This window comes from Giraffa tippelskirchi, chromosome 11 (genome assembly GCF_054371585.1).
Source record: "Giraffa tippelskirchi isolate mGirTip1 chromosome 11, T2T-mGirTip1v1.2.pri, whole genome shotgun sequence".
Taxonomy (NCBI): Eukaryota; Metazoa; Chordata; class Mammalia; order Artiodactyla; family Giraffidae; genus Giraffa; species Giraffa tippelskirchi.
In genome coordinates, this window is record NC_137285.1 from 104,373,911 (window position 1) to 104,394,382 (window position 20,472).

General features: G+C 49.7%; 2 protein-coding genes across 5 annotated transcripts in view; one reads left to right on the top strand and one right to left on the bottom strand.

Annotated features, from left to right (window-relative positions):
* Positions 1–13,377, bottom strand: part of BCL9L (BCL9 like) — a 51,172-nt gene extending 37,795 nt beyond the window's left edge. For both annotated transcript variants that reach the window (XM_081541175.1, XM_081541173.1), the window contains exon 1: positions 13,337–13,377. The gene's annotated coding sequence lies outside the window, so the exon portion shown is untranslated. The remainder of the gene's footprint in view (positions 1–13,336) is intronic.
* UPK2 (uroplakin 2) lies at positions 10,009–14,289 on the top strand. 3 transcript variants are annotated; one of them, XM_081541178.1, is made up of 10 exons: positions 10,015–10,041; positions 10,237–10,337; positions 10,855–10,921; positions 11,083–11,195; positions 11,343–11,400; positions 12,024–12,160; positions 12,635–12,769; positions 12,957–13,095; positions 13,327–13,397; positions 13,779–14,289. In XM_081541178.1, the coding sequence occupies exons 2-10, from the start codon at positions 10,331–10,333 to the stop codon at positions 13,913–13,915; spliced, it is 864 nt and encodes a 287-aa protein (XP_081397304.1). In that variant the 5' UTR covers positions 10,015–10,041; positions 10,237–10,330; the 3' UTR covers positions 13,916–14,289. The 3 variants fall into 3 exon arrangements, with proteins under 3 accessions (XP_081397306.1, XP_081397304.1, XP_081397305.1); XM_081541180.1 differs by lacking the exon at positions 11,083–11,195 and having other exon boundaries at positions 10,009–10,041; XM_081541179.1 differs by lacking the exons at positions 10,015–10,041; positions 10,237–10,337 and adding an exon at positions 10,050–10,186.
* The last annotated feature ends 6,183 nt before the right edge of the window (positions 14,290–20,472 follow it).

Here is a 20,472-nt window from a genome sequence, read left to right on the forward strand (position 1 = left end):
GGGGTGTTGCTCAAGACCCAAAGGCAGTGCCCCCACCTCAGGCCCTCCCCACCAGACCTCCTTAACCCATAGGAATGCCCTTCTCAGAGGTCTTGCGAAGGAGGGCCCCAGGCGAGCCCCCCACCCCCGGCCTCCTCGGCTCTTAGAGAGTTCTCTCCATAGACCCTAGTTTCTGTCATTCTACCTCTTCATCAGAGCCCCACAGTGAAGAGAGAGGAGGGAACTTGTTTTAAGCACCTACTATGTGCCAAACACTGTGTTGTTTCACCTCAGGCGTTGTTTCATCCCGGCCGCAGCACAGCCCTTGGAGGTAGGTTTGATCGCCTCCACTGGTAGACAGGAAACTTCGAACAAGGCCCCAAGCTGGCAAACAGCAGCCAGAGTGGGGGGCAGTGGGGCCCATCTGCTCCAAAGCCATTTCCTCCCCTCCTAGCCCTCTGCCTACCTTGCAGAACCTGCGTCGCAGTCCCTGGCTTTCCCTGCACCCCCTTGGGACTGGACGGGGCAGGATGGGCGCTGTTGGGGGTGGGGAGGGGAGGGGTAGATGAGTTAGGGGCTCTCCTTCCATTCGGAGAGATACAGTTGGGGAAACCGGAGGCAAATACACCACAGCAGCCAGACTCTGGGCTCAGTGGGAGGCACCGGGGTGCTCTGAGCTCAGGGCTGGGGGAGTGGGGAGGAAGGGCTGAGGTGGGGAGGACCGTGGGCGTGAGGGAAGCGCAGAGGCCAGACCATTTCCGGCGGTGCAGCGGAGGAACTCCAGCGCGGCCACGTGGGGAGCCGGGGAACCGGCGGTCTCCGTTTGCAAGTCTCTGAGCTAGTGAGCTAAAGGGACCAGGGGCTGGTATTTGACTGCAGGTCCCTGCAAGTGAAGTGCCTGGAGGGGGCGAAGCGGGGCGCGGCTTCCCTCCCCCTCCCTCGGGCTTCTGTACAAATAACAGTTTTGCAAAGGGCACCGTAGCTGATGCGCATATTAAACAGGGCCTGGGGAGGTGGGAGAAGGCCGAGTCTGGGGCTGTGGCCTGAGCAGTTCTGCCAAGATCACCCTTCCCCCTCAGGAGGGTGCCCTGGGATTCAAGGGGATTCTGGCCCTCTGGCCCACCTGGCTACCTTGAAACAACTCTGGGGGCTGGCTTGAGCCACACCCTAACCAGGAAGTGTGTGTGTGTGTGTGTAATGTGTGTGTGCCTGTAATGGCTCCAGCTTGTCTCTGAGCTGGAGATCCCAGGTCCCTGCCCCCCACCCCTGTAGATTAAGTTGAGGAGGGGGTGGGGGGTGGGGGGTGGGGGGTGGGGGGGTGGGGGGGTGGGGGGTGGGGGGTGGGGGGTGGGGGGGTGGGGAAGTGTAGAGCTCCTTCCTTCTGAGGCCTGAAGGGAAAGCTGATCTAGATCAACCCACTTCTGTTGCTTCAGTTCACACCATCTCTTCCACAAGCCACCAACATCCAAGATGGCCCTCCTGACCTTCCTTCCCTGTTCCCATTCCCATCATAGGTTCCAGACCCAGAAGGGTTTGGACTGCAGGTGGGTGGGGGGTGAGAAAAAGAGCCCCTTCAGTGTCCTCTTCCTTCACACCTGCCCTCCTCAGGCTATCTGGTCAACCAGCTCTTCACCAACTCTCAGATCCAACTCCTCCCAGACCTGACAGCCTTCAACACCCTTGTGCACAGCCCAGTCCCCCTCACTTAAGAGTTCCCCTAGTCTGAAGCTGTCCCCGTGACTCCTACTTGCCACATGCAAAGAGCACACATCATGGCTCTTTATTCCCTGAGCACCAACTAGATGGGCAACGTGCCTCCTGGAAGTATTCTCCTTTCTGTACCTGGGATACCTCTCCTGGCTCTTCTTTTTACCTTTTGGGAAGCTTCTCAGTCTCCTCAGTTGGCGCTGGAGGTAAAGAACCCGCCTACCAATGCAAGAGACAAAAGAGACTTGGGTTTAGTCCCTGGGTCAGGAAGATTCCCCGGAGGAGGAAATGGCAACCCACTCCAGTATTCTTGCCTGGACAATTCCATGGACAGAGGAGCCTGGCGGGCTACAGTCCATGGGGTTGCAAAGAGTCAGACACGATTGAAGCTACTGAGCATGCACCCATACACTCAGTCTCCTTTGCAGGTTCCTCTGTTCCTCTGCCCATAGTATTGGTGTTCCCTAGGTTCTCTCCTTGACCTTGTCCTCTTACTTGGCACATCCTTCTCTCCAAGGCTGCAGCTGTCACACCTGAGCCGACAACCCCTGGGGCTTCAGAACACGCACCCAACCACCTTCCATACACCTCCACCTGCGTGTCCTCCAGCACCTCAACTCAGCAAGTTCAATGATCTCTACTCCTTTCCCACAAATCTGCCCCTCCCACCCCGACATATGCCCAGCTAGTGACACTGCCATCCTCCACCCAGCTGCCCGAGCAGGACCTGGGAGGCATCATTAACTCTGCTCTCCACCCCTCTCCACAGCCCTCCCAGCCCAACCATCACCCCTAAAACTCCTCTTCTATCATCTTTTGCCTGGAATCTTGTCTCCATAGCATGTCAGAGATGTCCAAAATATCTCCCAGCTGTTCACCCAACAAAATCTCTGCATTGCAGCAAAAGCCATCTTTATAAGATACAAATCTGATCATGACACTCTCCAGTTTAAAACTTTTCAAGGGCTTCCTTTTAGCCTTAGGATAAAAATTAAAATTGCTTAGGACTTTCCTGGTGGTCCAGCCATTGAGAGTCAACCTGCAATGCAGGGGACAGGGGTTCAATCTCTGGTCCAGGAAGATTCCACATATCTTGGAGCAACTAAGCCCATGCACCATGACTACTGAAGCCCAAGCGCCCTAGGGCCAGAGTTCCACAAGAGAAGCCACCTCAATGAGAAGCCCACGCACTGCAACTAGAGTATCCCCCATTTTCCTCAACTAGAGAGAGCCCACGTGCAACAATGAAGACCCAGCACAGCCAAAAATAAATAATACGTAAAAAAACTAAAATTGCTTAAAGGGGTTTACAAAACTTTTCATCTGGTCCCAGCTACTTCTCCAGTGACTCTCTCAAAATCCACTCTAACATGCCCCCCCCAGCCCCCTGCCCCCCCACGCCCCACCTCACCCCTCACCCCTCAACCCCCACACACACCCCCCACTCCCCCCGCCGTAACAGCCTAGAACAATCTCCCCTCTCCACTCCTCCCCCACTGCCTTCACACTGCTAATTCCTACTCAACCTTCAGGTCTTCACTTAATCACCCCTTCCTCTGGGAAGCCCTTTGGAACTACCCAGGCCCCTTCTGTGAGGTGTCTTTTTGGCAAGTCACTTAAGTTCTCTGACCTTAGATTCCTCATTAATAAAATAAGGAGAGCGCCTTCCCTGGTGGTCCAGTGGTTAAGACTCCCCGCTCCCAGTGCAGGGGGCTCTGGTTCGATCCCTCGTTGGGGAACTAGATTTCATATGCCACAGCTAAGAGTTTGCATGCCACAAATAAAAGATTCCTCATGATACAACTAAGACAAGGCACAGCCATATAAATAAATATTTTTTAACTATTATAAAAAATAAAATAAGGACAATAATAATAGAGGTTGTCATGAGGATTAAACAAGAAAATAAACATAAAGGATTTAGCACCGTGCCTGGCATGTTGTAAGCACTCAGTAAATAATAGCTATTACTATTACATCTTCCACTAAAACCCTGATACAGTGAGTAGTGGCCTCTTCAGTATCTCCCACTGGACCATAATTTCAGGGAGAACAATGTCTCGTTCACCTCTGAATGTCCAGCACTTAGCACAGTGGCTGATTCAAAGGCATTTAATAAACATTTATTGAATAAATTAATTCGGGCCATCATTATTTCTTGTATGGATTAGCTCTCCTTCAGCCTAAGGAGAGGCTTAATTACCCCACAATCAAGCCTCCACCTACTCTTTCAGTAATTTTTCTACAACTAGAATGAATTATGTGACTTCCCTGCTCAAACCCTGTCGGAGGCTCCTGCCGTCTGTGGAAATGGCAGGGCAGTTGCTCCTTCACCTCTGCACCCACTCCTTCCACTGCAAACCCTCCTGCCCAGGATTCCACCCACTGGTTGCACTGAACCCCTAGTTGCTTCCACACCTTCCAGCCTTTCTGCCCCAGCCTCAAATACCTTTCCAACATCCTGTGTCCCAGATGACATAACCTGGAGACCCCAGGGCAAAGCTGGCCTCGGAGGTGAATATTGTTTGGCTCACAAAGTGTATTTTCCTAATATATTTTAGTGTAAAATTTGAAAATATCATCATTTTACCAAAAAATTCAGATTTCTGCCTTCTCCTGAAAAAGCGCGGAGGTGTGACCATACTATGTTCCCCCTTCCACAGAGCAACTCTTTCAGAGTTCACGCTGCTGCACTCTCTCTGGTTGGCCCCAGTCTCACCCACCTGGTTTTACTACTTCTGTTATCTGCCTGGACCCTGGAGACACTAGGTCGGCAGCCCCTGCCAGCCTCACAACACTTTGATCCCATCCAGCTGCAGTGAAGACCTTGGCTCTGTCTCCTCAGCTGCCACCTAGACGGCCCCACGTCACCTCCTGCCACGTCCACGAACTCCCGCTCCTCCACCTCTCCCACGCCTTGTTCTATCTTGACCTCACTGAACACCTGCTCCTTCCATCCTCTTTCCTGTCCTATCTATCGATCCTTCTCGAAACCAGCCTAGATCTTATTCTCCATCCCTTCACTCTTGCCAATACCCTCAACTTTCCATGCCTTGAAAACCCTAACCCTGAGTCAGTACAACCAGACAGTTTTATCATTTCAGCGCTCCAGCTGTTGAGTAATTTGAAAAGCTCCCAACATGTCATGGTTAATTGTATGTGTCAACCAGGCTGGGCCATGTTGCCCAGATATTTGGTCAAACCATTGTTCTGGGTATTTCTGTGATGGTGTTTTATGGATGAGATTAACATTTAAATCAGTGGATTTTGAGTAAAGTAGATTATCTGACAATATGGGTGAAGGTTGAAGGTTCTAATGTAGCAAAGGTGACCTCCACCCTCTCCCCACTAGGAGGAAGGAATTCTGCCAACAGACTGCCTTTGGACTCCAAAATTGCAACTCTTTTCCTGAGTCTCCAGCCTGCCGGCCTCTCCCATCAGATTTCGGACTTGCCAAGGCTCCACAACTTCATGAGCCAATTCCTTAAAATAAACGTGTCTATATATACACATCCTGTTGGTTCTGTTTCTCTGGAGAACCCTGACTAACACAGTCCGTGCCCCTGAAGACCAGTGGTCCCCACTCTCGGCTGTCCGTCTTCCTCAGGGTTCTTGGTAGCTGTGTCTTCCTCTCCCCCAGCAGCCCTTCAGGGCCCAAACCTCCCTCCCCCATGAGCTTTCTACTTTGCAGGGAAAGCAGCGACATTGAGGAGGGAGCTCCCTTAACTTTCTTCTTTCATCTCCCAGCCTTTCCCAACCCATTTCCCTCCACCTCCACCCCCACCAAAGGTATGAGCTTTCTCTGCCCCACTGCCGCTGTTCTCTTCTCTGCTGGCAAGTGTCATTCCTACCCCACAGGCTGATACCTCCACTTCTAATATGAGTGCCATCTTCTCCCTCCTCCGGGAGCCTCCCCGTAAGTTATACCTTCCCTTCTCTTTAGCTTTAGTGTATGTTTTAAACATGCTTTATTCTATTGTATTAAAAAAAATTTTTTTTGGCTGCTTGGCAAGGCACGGCATGGCACATCATATGAGATCTTATTTCCCCAACCAGGGATCGAACATGCGCCCCTTGTATTGGAAGCATGAAGTCTTAACCACTGGGCCACCAGGGAATTCCCTCTTCAACTTTAAAAACAAAACAAAATTCTGAGATTGTTCTGTACCCACAATTCCCTCTGGTTATCTTTCTCCTTCCCTTTCCAGCCAAGTTTCTTCAGAGAGGTCTACACAGTTCTAACTCCACCTACTCCCAGTTATCCCTGAACTCTTACTATCTGGCTGCTGCCCCCCTAACCTACAGGAACCTGCTCTGAAGGACACACAACACCCCTTAAGATGCTAGGCCCAGGGACATTGAGTCCTGAACTTCAATCCTGACCTTCATACCATCTGACACTTCCTTTGCAAAACCATCCAGCCACTTTCTCCTGGTTCTTCTCCTCAAGCTCGTTCCTCTTTCATCAGCTCCTCTCCTTCCATCTGTCCTTTAGACACTGTGTTCCCTAGTAGTCTGTACTTGGCTTTCTTATCCTTCCCTTCCACCACTGTCATCCAGGACTCTTCGACATTTCTGATTTTTAAAAATTTTTTATTTTTTATTGTGTGGAGTCTTTGTTGCTGTTGTGGGCTTTCTCTAGTTGTGGCCAGTAAGGGCTATTCTTTGTTGCAGTGCAAGAGCTTCTCATTGCGGTGGCTTCTCTTGTTGCAGGGCACAGGCTTTCGGGCACGTAGGCTTCAGTAGTTGTGGCTCACGAGCTCAGTTGCCCCTTGGCATGTGGAATCTTCCTGGATCAGGGATCAAACTAGCATCCCTTGCATTGCAAGGTGGATTCTTAACCCCTGGACCACCAGGGAAGTCCTTAACATTTACGATTTTAGCCATTGTCCACTTTCCCTTTCTTCGTCCCAGACTTCTCTCCTGTGCTCCTGTGCTATATACTTTCACTTCACTCCACATGAAAATGTCGCTTTCATCTGACTTGCCCAAGATATTTGTGAAAAAAAGTGAAAGTGTTAGTCGCTTAGTCATGTCTGACTCTTTGTGATCCCATGGACTGTAGCCTACCAGGCTCCGCTGTCCGTGGAATTCTCCAGGAAAGAATTAGTTATCAATTGCTGCATAGCAGCTAATCTCCAAATTTAGTGGCTTATAAAAGCAAACATTTATTCTGAGAATCAGGAATCTGAGTAAGACTTAGCCAGGTGTCTCATGAAGTTTCAGTGAAGGTGTCAGCCTGGGCCACAGTCACCTGAAGGACTGACTGGATCCAGAGGATCTGTCTCTAAGCTCACCCATTCACATGGCTGTAGTTTGAAGGCCTCAGTTCCTCCCTGGATCTTGGCAGAAGGCCTCAACTCCCTGCCACGTGGACCTCCCCATGGAGGTGCTCCCATATCCTCCAGGGTGAGCAGTCCATGAGAGCAAGGGGAGAGGTGCCATGCCTTTTAGGACGTAGCCTCAAAAGTGACCTACTGTCATTTCTGTCATATTCTATTGGCCACATAGACCAACCCTGACACAATGAACCAGTCTCTTACCTGCTGCCAATCCATTCCCTACACTGTTTCCAGAATGATCTTTAAACCAGTAAAACTCCTCACAGGCTTCCTATTTTCTTCAGCGAAAAAATCAGGCTCCTGGCTTCCCTGGTGGTCTAGTGGTTAAGAACCCGCCTGCCAAGGCAGAGGACATGGGTTTGATCCCTGGTCAGAGACGATTCCATGCCACAGAGCAACTAAGCCTGTGCACCACAACTACTGAGCCATCACTCTAGAACCTGTGCTGCACAAGAGAAGCCACTGCAATGAGAAGCCTGAACACCACAACTGCAGAGTAGCCGCTGCTCACCGCAACTAGAGAAAGCCTGCAAACAGCAACAAAGATCAGCACAGCCAAAAATAAATAAATCTAAAAAAAAAAAAGCCAGGCTCCTTAGCATAGTTACAAAGCCATTGGTGGCCTAAGCTCTCACCATGTTCACCCTTGAATACTTCCTTCCAGCCAAGATGTATTGTTCACAGTTCTAGGAGGTGTCAGGATAATTCACATCTTTGAGTCTTTTCATGTGCTGTTCCCTGTTTTTGGAATATTCCTTTCCACTTAGGAAGGCCAACTCTGCAACTCTCCAAAAATTAGCAACTTGAGAGCAGGAGTTGTGTCTTGTCATCTCTGTATCTCATCACCTAGCATAGTACCCACCAAAGAGATGTTGTTCAACATATATTTATTGAATGAATAAGTGTGTGAACAGGCTGTTCCCTCATGCCTGGTACGCCTTTGGTATGTGTGTTATAGCTGATCCACCACAGTCACTCACCCCCCACCTCGATCCCAGACTACCTTTCCTGCCCAGCCATCTCCTTTGCATCAGTGCGTGCATGCTCAGTCGCACAATCATGTCCAACTCTTTGCAATCCCATGGACTGCAGCCCGCCAGGCTCCTCTGCCCGTGAGATTTCCCAGGCAAGAATACTGGAGCAGGCTGCCATTTCCTCCTGCAGGGAATCTTCCTGACCCAGGAATTGAACCCACGTCTCCTGCATTGGCAGGCGGATTCTTCACCACTGAGCCACCTGGGAAGCCCTTACATTAATGACATGGTTGGAAAAGCAAATTCTGAATTCTATCCCACCTCATTTTTTGCTCACTCTGAGACCTTCAGAATGTTATTTATTGCCTCTGAGCCTCTAGTCTTCTTCTGCACCAAGGGTTAATAAAAAGGAGAGGATAAGATAAATTACTTAAATTAATATTTATTGAACCAGATACAGTGCTAGGCACTCTTCAATAAATTACCTTGAGTGATAGTCATAGTATCCTGATGAGACAGATTTTATACCCTTTCTATGGAAGAGAAAACTGCAGCTCAGAGTAGTTAGGTAGTTAACTTGGTCAAGGTCAGAAAGCTGAAAGATTTGAGGGAAGTGGTTGTGTCATGGGCAATATTAGAAAAAAAAATAAAGAAGCATCCAGTTGCATTCTATCACTGAACAACTGAGATTTTCTTACTCTCACAGCCTTTTCCAGCCTCATATCTCAAGGATAGATGCTCTACCATTCATCACTGGACCAACATTTGGTGAGCACTGCATCTGACCTCTAGGTCCAAGTCGCCAGGGTTTCCCCTAGACTGCTACTATGCTGCTGCTAAGTCGCTTCAGTCGTGTCCGACTCTGTGCGACCCCATAGACAGAAGCCCACCAGGCTCCCTCGTCCCTGGGATTCTCCAGGCAAGAATACTGGAGTGGGTTGCCATTTCCTCCTCCAATGCATGAAAGTGAAAAGTAAAAGTGAAGTCGCTCAGTCGTGTCCGACTCCTAGCGACCCCATGGACTGCAGCCTACCAGGCTCCTCCGTCCATGGGATTTTCCAGGCAAGAGTACTGGAGTGGGGTGCCATTGCTACTATAGATTCTGACAATGGTCTCTACATTCCTTTTGCACCTTTATTTTTAAAGCATTTTTACGCCTGTCATATGTTGTTAGACAAATGGTAAGGAAAGAGTCCTTCCATTTTATAGGTGAGAAAATTGAGGTTCAAAGTGACTCACCTAAAGTTACATGGTAGTGCCCATCAGAGGTTGACATGCCCATGGAACCAAGTGGACATGTTCTTCTAAGTGACTAAGAATGGCATTGCCAAAGGAGAAAGAAAAGTATAATGTATCAGGCAGACCTGGGTTCTGATCCAAGCTCTTTTGGTTGCAAAACTACCGTAGTTCAATTTAAAAAGAATGAAAGAAAGGAGGGAGGGAGGAAGGGAAGAAGGAAGAAATGAAGGGAGAAAGAGAGGAACAAAGAAAGGACCACAGTTTAGAAAGGGTGGGTCTGTTTCAGGAGCTAATCTTTGGAGCAGAATAGAACAATCAGGAACTCCTTGAGGGCAAAAATTTATCTTACCTTCATATCCCTGGTGCCTAGCACAGTTCCAGGGACATAACTGGTATTTAATAACTATTTGCTATTTGGAAGGAAGGAGGCAAGGGAGGAAACTTGAAGGAGTTGAGAATCGAGAAAGCAAGAGGGAGACAGCCTAGAAAGAGTGGGTCCAAGAGAGAGACCCCAGGCATTTGTGGCCCTGGCTCGATTTTTCCAAGCCATGAGGAAATCCTCCAGAGGAACAGAGTGCTGTGGCTTTAAATGACTTCAGCGTTGTCAATGAATCTGCTCTGCTAAAAGAGTTATCCTCTTGCTCCTGTGCTTGTCCTCCCCCTCCTCTCAGCTCCCCAAACCCTTCTCGGCGGCTGTGATGGGATAATTAGATGCGAGAGCTCAGCACAGATGATGCTCCAGTTGCTTAGCAACTAATGGTTTCCATGGAGACCCCAAAGCACAGCCTCCAGAGCAGCCAGTGAGCAGCTCGGCAGGGCAGGGAGAAGACGCAACTCTCAGCTCCTCTAGAAACCTGGGGAGGGCCAAGGGTGGGGAAGGGGGGAGGATTGGAGAGAGAAAGGAGGGTTTAAAGGCACAGGCCCCTCTTATCCTTTTAAAATCTGGTGAGAGCTCTGTCCTCCCCTATCCCACTCTGTCCCACTCATAATTTCAGATGGAGATGGGAGCTTAGGAGTGGACACAACGCGACCCAGTCTGCAATAAACCCAACCTCCTCTTCTCCTTTCTGCTGCTGGTTTGTGACTGAGATGGGAAGTGATCTCTCCCAAGCCCAAGTGTAAACATCCTCCTGGCTGGGGATGGGATTTGAAGAGTACTAAGAAGATCCCTCACCCCTGGAATTCCACCATTTAGTCTTTCCTCTCTCCAAAGTTCCCAATGTGCCAAAGATCCTCTTTCATTTTGCAAAATGATGATCGGATCTTATCTAAAAGGAAACAAAAGCCAAGACGCAGGGAAAATAGAATTCTTTTCTTCACCCAAAGGCAGCCTGTCCTGGGAGACGGGAAAAACACCTGACCCTGATCTCCAGCACAGGATCTAGTGTGTGTGTGTGTGGGGGGGAGGCCATACTGGTGACTCGAGTGTGTGCCTCCCAGACTAGCATCAATCAACCTTACCAGGAAGCTCGTTAGAAATGCAGAATTTCAGGCTTCACCTCAGACCCACTGAATCAGATACTACATCTTAACAAGATCCCCGGTGATTCACATGCACATTCAATTTGGAGAAGTGCTGGTCTGAGGCCCTCCTACTCTCCGCTTTGGTCCAGGAGTCCTGTCTTTATCCTCACGACCTGCTCAAACCCCAGGACGTGAGCTGACCTTCTCCCCATGGGGGTAAGGACACACGCTCAGCAGCCCCTCACTTCCCTCGTGGGACCCTGGCCCTCTTCTGGGACTGGGGGAGCCAGAGTGGCTCCACGAGCAGAAAGACACACATACACGCTCTCTGCGGAGGTCTACGACCTCTCCTGACAAAGGACTCCATGTTCCACAAGTGGCTCTGAGTCTCAGTTTCCACATCCGCGAAAGGAGCCAATGACATCGACCGCCCGGGCTGGCGGTGAGGGCGAGTACAGAGCAAGCAAAGCGCCTGCCCGGCCCAGGACAGGTGCTTTCTCCTCCTGTCTGTCTCTGCTCACAACTCCTCCTTCAGGGCTCTCTATCTGAGCACAGGGGCGGGAAGGCCTTTGGAGAAGTTGTGTCTCTCTCTCATTTTCTCCCACCGTCTCTCTCTTTCTTCTTTGTTCTCAAACAGTTCAGGAAATGTTGTTGACCAAGGCTGACGGTGTGCGTCCCCCACCGCCACTGGGCAGGTCAGTGCCCACCTCTCCGATCTGGAAGTCCTCCGTGACATCCTTGGCCCACTCTCCAGAGGAACGGGAAGCCCTGTGTGCTTCCTGGCACCCATACCCCTCTGCCTCTCCCAGAGTTCAGTGCCTGGGCCTCAGTGGATGCCAAGAATTGGGGCTCTGGGCTCTGATGCCCCGACTCCATCCTGCCGGTTTCTCTGTTTCTCTCCCGTTCCTGCCCAGCCAAGGCCCTTTCAGGAGCCCCTCAGGGTGACTCCCCTCTCCCCACACACCAGGGCAAACTCAGTACTTGCCACCCTCCTGGGAAGACCCCCACCACATGGCCGGGGGGTCCTCTACAGGCAGGGCTCCAGGTGCTTGCGCAGGCGGGACGCTCGTGCTCTTACCCGTGGGTGTCCCAGAAGAAGGATTTTCCACTCCCACCTCAGTTCCCCTGCCCCTCTGCGATGACTAAGCCACCGAGATGCCGCCAGGCCCTCCCCCACCTGGCCTGAGGGCTAGCTCCCCATCCAGAAAAACCTGTCTGGGGGCCTCCCCTGAGGCTGTTGGTGTCTAAGGGGCAGGTTGGGCAGGATTCCCCTCGAGCCCCTCCCACCACCCCAGGACAAAATCAGCTCCTGGGGCAGGGCCTCAGTTGCCTTAGGAAGTCACAGCCCGCCAGCACCCACCCCAGCTCCCAACCCAGCGATGGCATCTCCATGGCCTGGGCGGACCTTGTCTTGGATCCTGATTCTGCTGGCTGTCCTGGCCCCCAGGGCTGCAGGTCTCTGCCATCTCTGGCCGGGGTGGGGAGGGGCTTGGAAGGGGGGGTCTGGAGAGGAGGCACTGTGCCTTCCAGGGCTGTCAAAGAGGGGCTGGTCTGGCCAGTTGGGGCTGGGGAACTGGTGATGGCGGTGACCAGGCATCAGTCACTGGGCCCAGGGCACACACCTGTCCCCTTCCAGACCCAGGAGGCAGGCAGGAGTGGGGAAGAGACCAAGGCTTTGGACAGGGGTGGGGTTGGGAGCTGCCCCCTCCTAGCACCCCGGCATCTGGAAGCTTGGAGGAGTACCCAGCTTCTGCAGCCCAAGCCTGCCACCTGGTGGTCATACGGGCAAAGACTCGTGTTCTGCAAACAGACCACAGAGTGAAAGGGACTCTTCATCCTTAGAGAAGACCACCAGGGGTGGAGCAGGGTGGCTGATCTGTTGGCGAGAAAGGGATTGATCCTCCCCTGAACTCCTTCCCGGCCCCCTAGCTGACTTCAACATCTCAAGCCTCTCTGGTCTGCTGTCCCCAGTGATGACGGAAAGTCTGCTAGTTGCCTTGCCCCCGTGTCACCTCACAGGGGGCAATGCCACACTGACTGTCCGGAGAGCCAATGACAGCAAAGGTCTGCTCCCCGCTCCCAGGCACCCCCTAGTCCCCAGAGATCCCTTCCCAGGATACCCGGGCATCCCTCCTCCCACTCTCCCTTCCTGCTGACCCCCTTCTCCCACCATCCACGCTCTAAATACTGCCCTTCTCCTCGGGGCCTTTCGAAGCATGACCCTGCCTTTCACCACCGATTTCCCGCCCAGTGGTGAGATCTAGCTTCATGGTGCCTCCGTGCCGCGGACGCAGGGAACTGGTGAGCGTGGTGGACAGCGGGTCTGGCTTCACAGTCACCCGGCTCAGTGCATACCAGGTGACAAACCTGGCACCGGGAACCAAATACTAGTAAGTACCAGACCCGGGCCTGGGGCCCGGGTGGGAAGGGCTATAAGAAGAGGAGCTGGGTCCTGACTTTGGTGGTGGCAATGGTGAGTACGGGGGAGAGAGTGGGGGCACAGCTCACAGAACAGGCCTCTCCTGGGCACAGCCACGAAGGGGGAGGCCTGGACTCCCCCATACTCTAAGTCCTGGACACTCACCAAGGATTCTCACCTCTCCCGAACCTCACCACAAAAGCGTTTCCTACCTCGTGACAAAGGGGGCGTCCACTGAGTCCAGCAGAGAGATCCCAATGTCCACACTTCCTCGTGAGTAACATCCCAGGGCCCCAGAGCCTTCCCTGGCCCTTCTCGCCCCATCCCCCACCTGCCCCCTCCTATCCTCCCTTGGCTTCTCTGCCTACCTCTATCCTCACACTGAGCCCCTGGCATTTTAAGTGGCCGCTGACTCATTTCCCTGCACCGCTAAACTTTGTGGGTAGTGACTGTGTCTGATTAATTTCTGAATCTTCAGTGCCTCACACAGGAGATGCTTCATAAATGTTTATCTGATGATTCGTTGATTGGTTGCATGAATACGCGGATGAGGGAATGGCTGGCTGGATGAATGGATGAGGGGCCGGGCTGGGAGCCTTGGGCAGGGTGGGGGCCCTTCCTGCCTAGAACTGCCTCCCTTCTCTCTTCTGACAGGAAGGAAGGCAGAATCCATTGGGCTGGCAATGGCCCGGACAGGGGGCATGGCGGTCATCACGGTTCTGCTCTCGGTCGCCATGTTCCTGCTGGTTCTGGGCTTGATCATCACCCTAGCACTGGGCGCCCGCAAGTGAGGAGGACAGCACCAGGCAGCAGGCTGCTCCAGCAAGTCCAAGGCACTGGCCGTGTTCCAGCCTGGGGCTTGGCGTCTGCTCCTGTCTCCGCTGCTGAGAAGATGGCCTGCTCCCAGGCCACAGGCACCAGGCCTGGGCTACTTCAGTGCCGTCACCTCCCCTCCCATCTCCATTACAGCCCTTTCCTCCCTCCGCCCCCTTCACATCCCCTAAGGTGTCCCCTTGGCCCAACACTCCCTATTACTGCCCTCACCCAACTCCTGTCAGAATTGGTTTTTCTCCCACTTCACCTCTTTAACTGCTCTACCCCTGACAGACAGGAATTTTTCCCTCCCTCAATGAATTTAGTCCCTACAATAAAGCCTGATGCCACATTTCTGTGTGTTTCTCTTCAGTGGGCTCCACTTTGGGCTTCCCTGGTGGCTCAGCTGGTAAAGAATCCGCTCACAATGCGGGAGACCTGGGTTCGATCCCTGGGTTGGGAAGATCCCCTGGAGCAGGGAATGGTTACCCACTCCAGTATCCTGGCCTGGAGAATTCCATGGACTGTATAGTCCATGGGGTCGCAAAGAGTCGGACACGACTGAGCGACTTTCATTTCACTTTCACTTTGGGCAAATGTACAGAATCTATGTCCAGGCTGCAGCTGCTCCCAGTCTTCTCTCTGCCCTGGAACCCCAAAGTAAATTTTCTCAGGAAGCAGGAAGGTGCAGATGAGATAAGAATCCAAGAGTCAGAGTTCTCAGACCCACACGTGGACTGTGGGTTTTGCACCACCCAAGGGCCCTGGGGTGGGAGTGAAGCTGAGGCTGGTCTACCACATGGGACCCAGAGGCCTGAGGGCCTTTGTGGTAGCCGAGAGAGCAAGGGGAAGTGCTGCAGAAAGAGAGGCTCTGATCAAAATACAACCCAGAGGGCCAGGACTTCCCTGGTGGTCCAGTGGTTAAGAATCTGCCTTCCAATGCAGGGGGTGCTGGTTTGATCCCTGGGGGGACTAAGATCCCACAACTAGAGAAGTCCAAGCACCATAACTACTGAGCCCAAGCACTCTAGAGCCTGTGCTCTGCAACTAGAGAAAGCCCTGGCTTTCTTCATCATGATGAAGAACCAGCACAGGGAAGGGAAAAAAGCCAGAAGGCTACCAGAGTGAGACCCAAGGACAGGGTGCTGGGGATGGGGCAGGGAAGGGGGGAAGGGGGGTTAAAGTTACAGGAGGAGTGAAGAACAGGCTAAAGGGCACTAGGAGAAGAGAGAAGAAGTGGAACACCCTGCCAGAGGGGGCAAAAGTGGTACTGTGAGTAACTGAGGGGAAAGAGTGGGAGCGGTCACCCTCATTCACTTGTGTTCTCTCCAATATATCATTCCTTCTAAGGACCAGTGATCTTTGCCTTGCTCTTAGAGGAAAGACCAAAATTTTTGTGGTGACTCTCAAGGCCAGCCCTGGGTCTGTCCCCTAACTACCCCTCAGCTCTCACTATATTCCTTCTAATGTCCTGCGTTCCCTCTTGCCTCGAGGCCTTTGGACAGACTCTTTTTAAGCCTGTGTGTGTGCTAAGTCACTTCAGTCATGTCTGACTCTTTGCGACCCCATGGACTATAGCGCACCAGGCTCCTCAGTCCATGGGATTGTCCAGGCAAGAATACTGGAGCGGGTTGCCATTTCCTGCTCCAGGAGGTCTTCCCAATCCAGGGATTTCACTTGGGTCTCCTACATTGCAGGCAGATTCTTTACCATCTGAGCCACCAGGGAAGCCTGTTCCTGAGGCCTACACTGCTTTTAGGAACACCCCCACCCCCACCCCCAACTCCATTCTATTTGCATAGTTAACCCAGCTTCTCCAAGGAAGCCTTCTCTGACCTCCACCCCACCCCCATCATGAGGTTGGGTTCTCCCATTCTGTCTTTCGTGGCATTACTATTGTTTATTACTATGTTTATGTGATTATTCAAGGTTCTTCCCTCCAGACTTTATGTTCCCTGAGAGTTGTCTCTTTGCTCCCAAGGGCCTATAGTACCTTTGTGGTGCCTGGGACATGGTGGATATTCAATATATATTGTGGAATAAGTGAGCAAATGGATGAATCAACAAGCCCCTGAAGAGAAGGTGGGGGCTAGGAAAAGTGCCAAAAATTCTGCAGAAGCAATAAAAAATGACACAGTTAGAAGATCCTAGAGAGGGAGGCAATGGAAGAGAAGAACAACAGTATTTATTAATTCCACAAACACTAACTTAGCATTTATTGTGTGCCAGGTGCTAGAAATAAACTGTGAAAAGACACTCTTCCTCCCTTGTGGAACTTACAGGGAATTTAGGGGAAGAGAGATTCCCCAAAGTGTGAACAGGTAAATAAACTTAATAAAAAATTGCAATAAGTGTCATGATAGATGACAGGAGGTGAACACAGGACCCTCCTTAGTTTGGGTGGGTCCAACTCCCCTGAGGCCTGAAGTCAGGAAAGAGGGTCAGGGAGAATCCTTCAGGCCCTTCTTCCCATCCTAACTGTACCAGCCAAGGGAGGTATGGTGCCGACTCTTCTTATATTGTGGGAAGAGCATCAGTTGTTGTTGTTCAGTAGCTAAGCTTGTTGACTCTTTTCGACTCCATGAAGTGCAGCATCCCAGGCTCCTCTGTCTTCCACTATCTGCTAGAGTTTCCTCAAATTCAGGTCCACTGAGTCTGTGAGGCTATCTCACTATCTCATCCTCTGCTACCCCCTTCTCCTTTCAACTTCAATCTTTCCCGGTATCAGGCTGTTTTCTGAGTCGGCCCTTCATATCAGGTGACCAATGGTGGTAAAGAATCTGCCTGTCAAGCAGGAGACCCTGGGTTGGGAAGAGCCCCTGGAGAAGGAAATGACAACCCACTCCAGTATTCTTTCATGGCATTACTATTGTTTATTACTATGTTTATGTGATTATTCAAGGTTCTTCCCTCCAGACTTTATGTTCCCTGAGAGTTGTCTCTTTGCTCCCAAGGGCCTATAGTACCTTTGTGGTGCCTGGGACATGGTGGATATTCAATATATATTGTGGAATAAGTGAGCAAATGGATGAATCAACAAGCCCCTGAAGAGAAGGTGGGGGCTAGGAAAAGTGCCAAAAATTCTGCAAAAGCAATAAAAAAAATGACACAGTTAGAAATCCCATGGGAAATCCCATGGACAGAGGAGCCTGGCGGGCCACAATCCATGGGGTCCCAAAAGAGTTGGACATGATTTAGCGACTCAGCAACAACAAGAGCATCAGACAGGGAGCCAAACTGTGCCACACATTAGAATCATCCAGGAGGCTTTTAAAAATCTGAACACCCAGGCCATATCCTACACCAGAATCAGAATGACTGGGGGTGGGAGTCAGGCATTAGTACTTTTTAAAGATCCCCAGGGGATTCCAACATGCAGCAAAGTTTGGAAATTACTGACATATACATTACTTATTTATTAATTTTCAGTTTCCCTCCTGCCTGTGCTCTGCTTCTAGAGTTCTATCAAATGGATAGGGGGATGATATAAACATTTTTAAAATTGTGGTAATACAAACATAAAGGGCTTCCCTGTGGTTCAGGTGGTAAAGAATTCACCTGCAATGAGAGAGACCTGGGTTCGATCCCTGGGTTGGGAAGATGCCCTGGAGGAGGGCAAGGCAACCCACTCCAGTATTCTTGCCTGAAGAATCCCCATGGACAGAGGAGCCTGGCAGGCTCTAGTCCATGGGGCTGCAGGGAGTCGGACATGACTGAGCGACTAAGCACAGCACAGCACAGCACAGCACATTCATTCTTTGCTGCCCTGGTGGCTCAGTGGTAAAGAATCTGCCTGCCAATGCAGGACACACCGGGTTAATCTCTGGGTCAGGAAGACCCCCTGGAGAAGGAAGTGGCAACCCACTCCAGTATTCTTGCCTGGAGAATCCCCATTGACAAAGGAGCCTGGTTTGCTACAGTTAGTCCATGGGGTGGCAAAGAGTCGGACACAACTGAGGGACAAAGCACACAATACAAATTTTAAATTTACGATTTTAACCATCTTTAAAATATATCTATTTGGCTGCCTCGGGTCTTAGTTGCGGCACAGGAGATCTTTTGTGAGCTCTTCGCTGAGGCGTGTGGGTTTCTCTCTAGTTGCCCCAGGCATGTGGGATCTTAGGTTCCCAACCAGGGATCCAACCCAAGTCCCCTACATTGCAAGGCAGATTCTTACCATGAAAGTCCCTGTTTCCATGTTTTAGATAGGCAGTCTTGAACATGGGTATAAAGATATCTATCCAAATCTCTGATTCCGGTTCTTCAGGGTATGAACCAAGAAATGAGACAGCTAGATCATATAGTAATTCTTTTTTTTTCTTTTTTTTGAGAGCCTGCACCATTTTACATTCCCACCAGTAATTCACAAGGATTCCAATTTCTCCACATCCTAGTCAACACTTGTTATTTCCTGTATTTTCTTTGTTTATTTTTATAATAGCCATCCCAATGGATATGGAGTAGTATCTCATTGTGGTTTTTATTTGCATTTTTCTACTGTTAATGATATAAAAGCACATCTTTTCATGTGCTTATTGGACATCTGTATTTCTTCTCTGGAGAAATGTCTATTCAAGTCCTTTGCCCATTTTCAAACTGGGTTGTATGGATTTTTTGATGACTTGAGCGAGTTCTTTATACATTCTGGGTGTTAACCTCATAAGAGATATGATTTACATGATATTAACATTCTCAAATGATACATTAATTTAAAAGGGGATATAAAACGGTAGATGCATTACAATAACTTTTTCTATAAAACAAAATGAAACACAAGGAAAAAGACTGGAATACTATACATCAGAATGTAATTATTATCTCTGGTGGATACCAAGAATGATTTTTCTTTTCTTGTCTTTTTCTTTGTGCTTTCTATATTTCCAAGTTTTCTGTATCAGACATGTATTATTATAACTAGGGAAATTATCATAAAAGTTACTATTATTATTGATATTAAAGGTAGGGTGCCGGTACATTTTTTAAAAGGAAGTTGTTGTTTTCACCATAGTTAAAACAACATTTATTGAGGGTCTCCTACATGCCAGGTGCTACTCTCAAAGTTTCCAGTCTAGTAGGCAAGCAACTGGCAACACAGTACAGGGTGGATGGGGTCTGATGGGAAAACCCAGAATGCACAAAGGAACCAGAGGGGGCTGCCTCACCCTCTGGCCAAATACGAACAATTTAAGGATAAAACAAATACAGTACTGAATTATAATCCACTTTGTAACATAAGAATCAATCCTTTGAGTCCATACTGATAACAAACAAATATGAGATAAAGAAAAGTTCTTCTTTACGAAAGAATGTGCTGTGCTGTGCTTAGTCCTGTTTGACTCTTCTGTAACCCCATGAACTGTAGCCCACTCTGGTTCCTCTCTGTCCACGAGATTTCCTAGGCAAGAATACTGGAGTGGGTTACCATTTCCTTCTCCAGGGGATCTTCCTGACCCAGGGATGGAACCTGTACCTCCTGCATTGGTAGGTGGATTCTTTATCACTTAGCCACCCGGGAAGCTCTTACAAAAGAATGCCAACTAAATAAATGGAGATACAATGATAGATTTAGAAAAATCACAGAACTCCCTGGCAGTCCAGCAGTTATGACTCAGTGCTTTCACTGTCATGGTCAGGGAACTAAGTTCCCATAAGATCGGAGGTGCAGTCAAAAAAAATAAAATAAAATCATCATTTTACACCTATCATAGTAATGATTGATTTAGGTAAGAATCATAAATGGACACTAGAATTAGTGGGTCCAAACTTGATGAGAAACAAGATTTTAGATCACTTTAATATATTTCCCCACGAATTGCTTACTAATTACAAAAGAGAAAAAAAAAGGTACCTTCACAGTTGAAAAACATAATGGATACCACTAATAATGAGACAAACTGACATCACAGGTCTCTTAATGTGATGTACTAATAAGGAAACAGCATCTCTTCTCTGACATTCTTGCCAAAATTACATAATCTAGTTATGAGGATACTGGAACCTAAACTAAAAGACATTCTACAGAATAAATGGCCTGTATTCTTCAAAATGCCAATGTAATGAAAGATTTAAGTCTGAGAAATTGCTTCAGATTAGAGGCTAAAGAGACATAAAAATTAAATGCCTTGCATGATCCTGAATTGGATTATAGATAATAAAACAAAGTCACATAAAACACATTATTGGAGCAATTGGTGTAATTTGAATAGGATCTGTATTTTAAATACAGTATTGAATCCATAAGAGCTTCCCTGGTAGCTCAGCTGGTAAAGAATCTGCCTGCAATGCAGGAGACCTGGGTTTGATCCTTGGGTTGGGGAGATCCCCTGGAGAAGGGAATGCTACCTACTCCAGTATTCTTGGGGTTCCCTGGTGGCTCAACTGGTAAAGAATCCACCTGCAATGCGGGAGACCTGGGTTTGATCCCTGGGTTGGGAAGATCCCCTGGACAAGGGAATGGCTACCCACTACAGTATGCTGGCCTGGGTCACAGAGAGTCAGACACAGCCACACTCTGTTTTTGGAGTGTGCTTCTCTT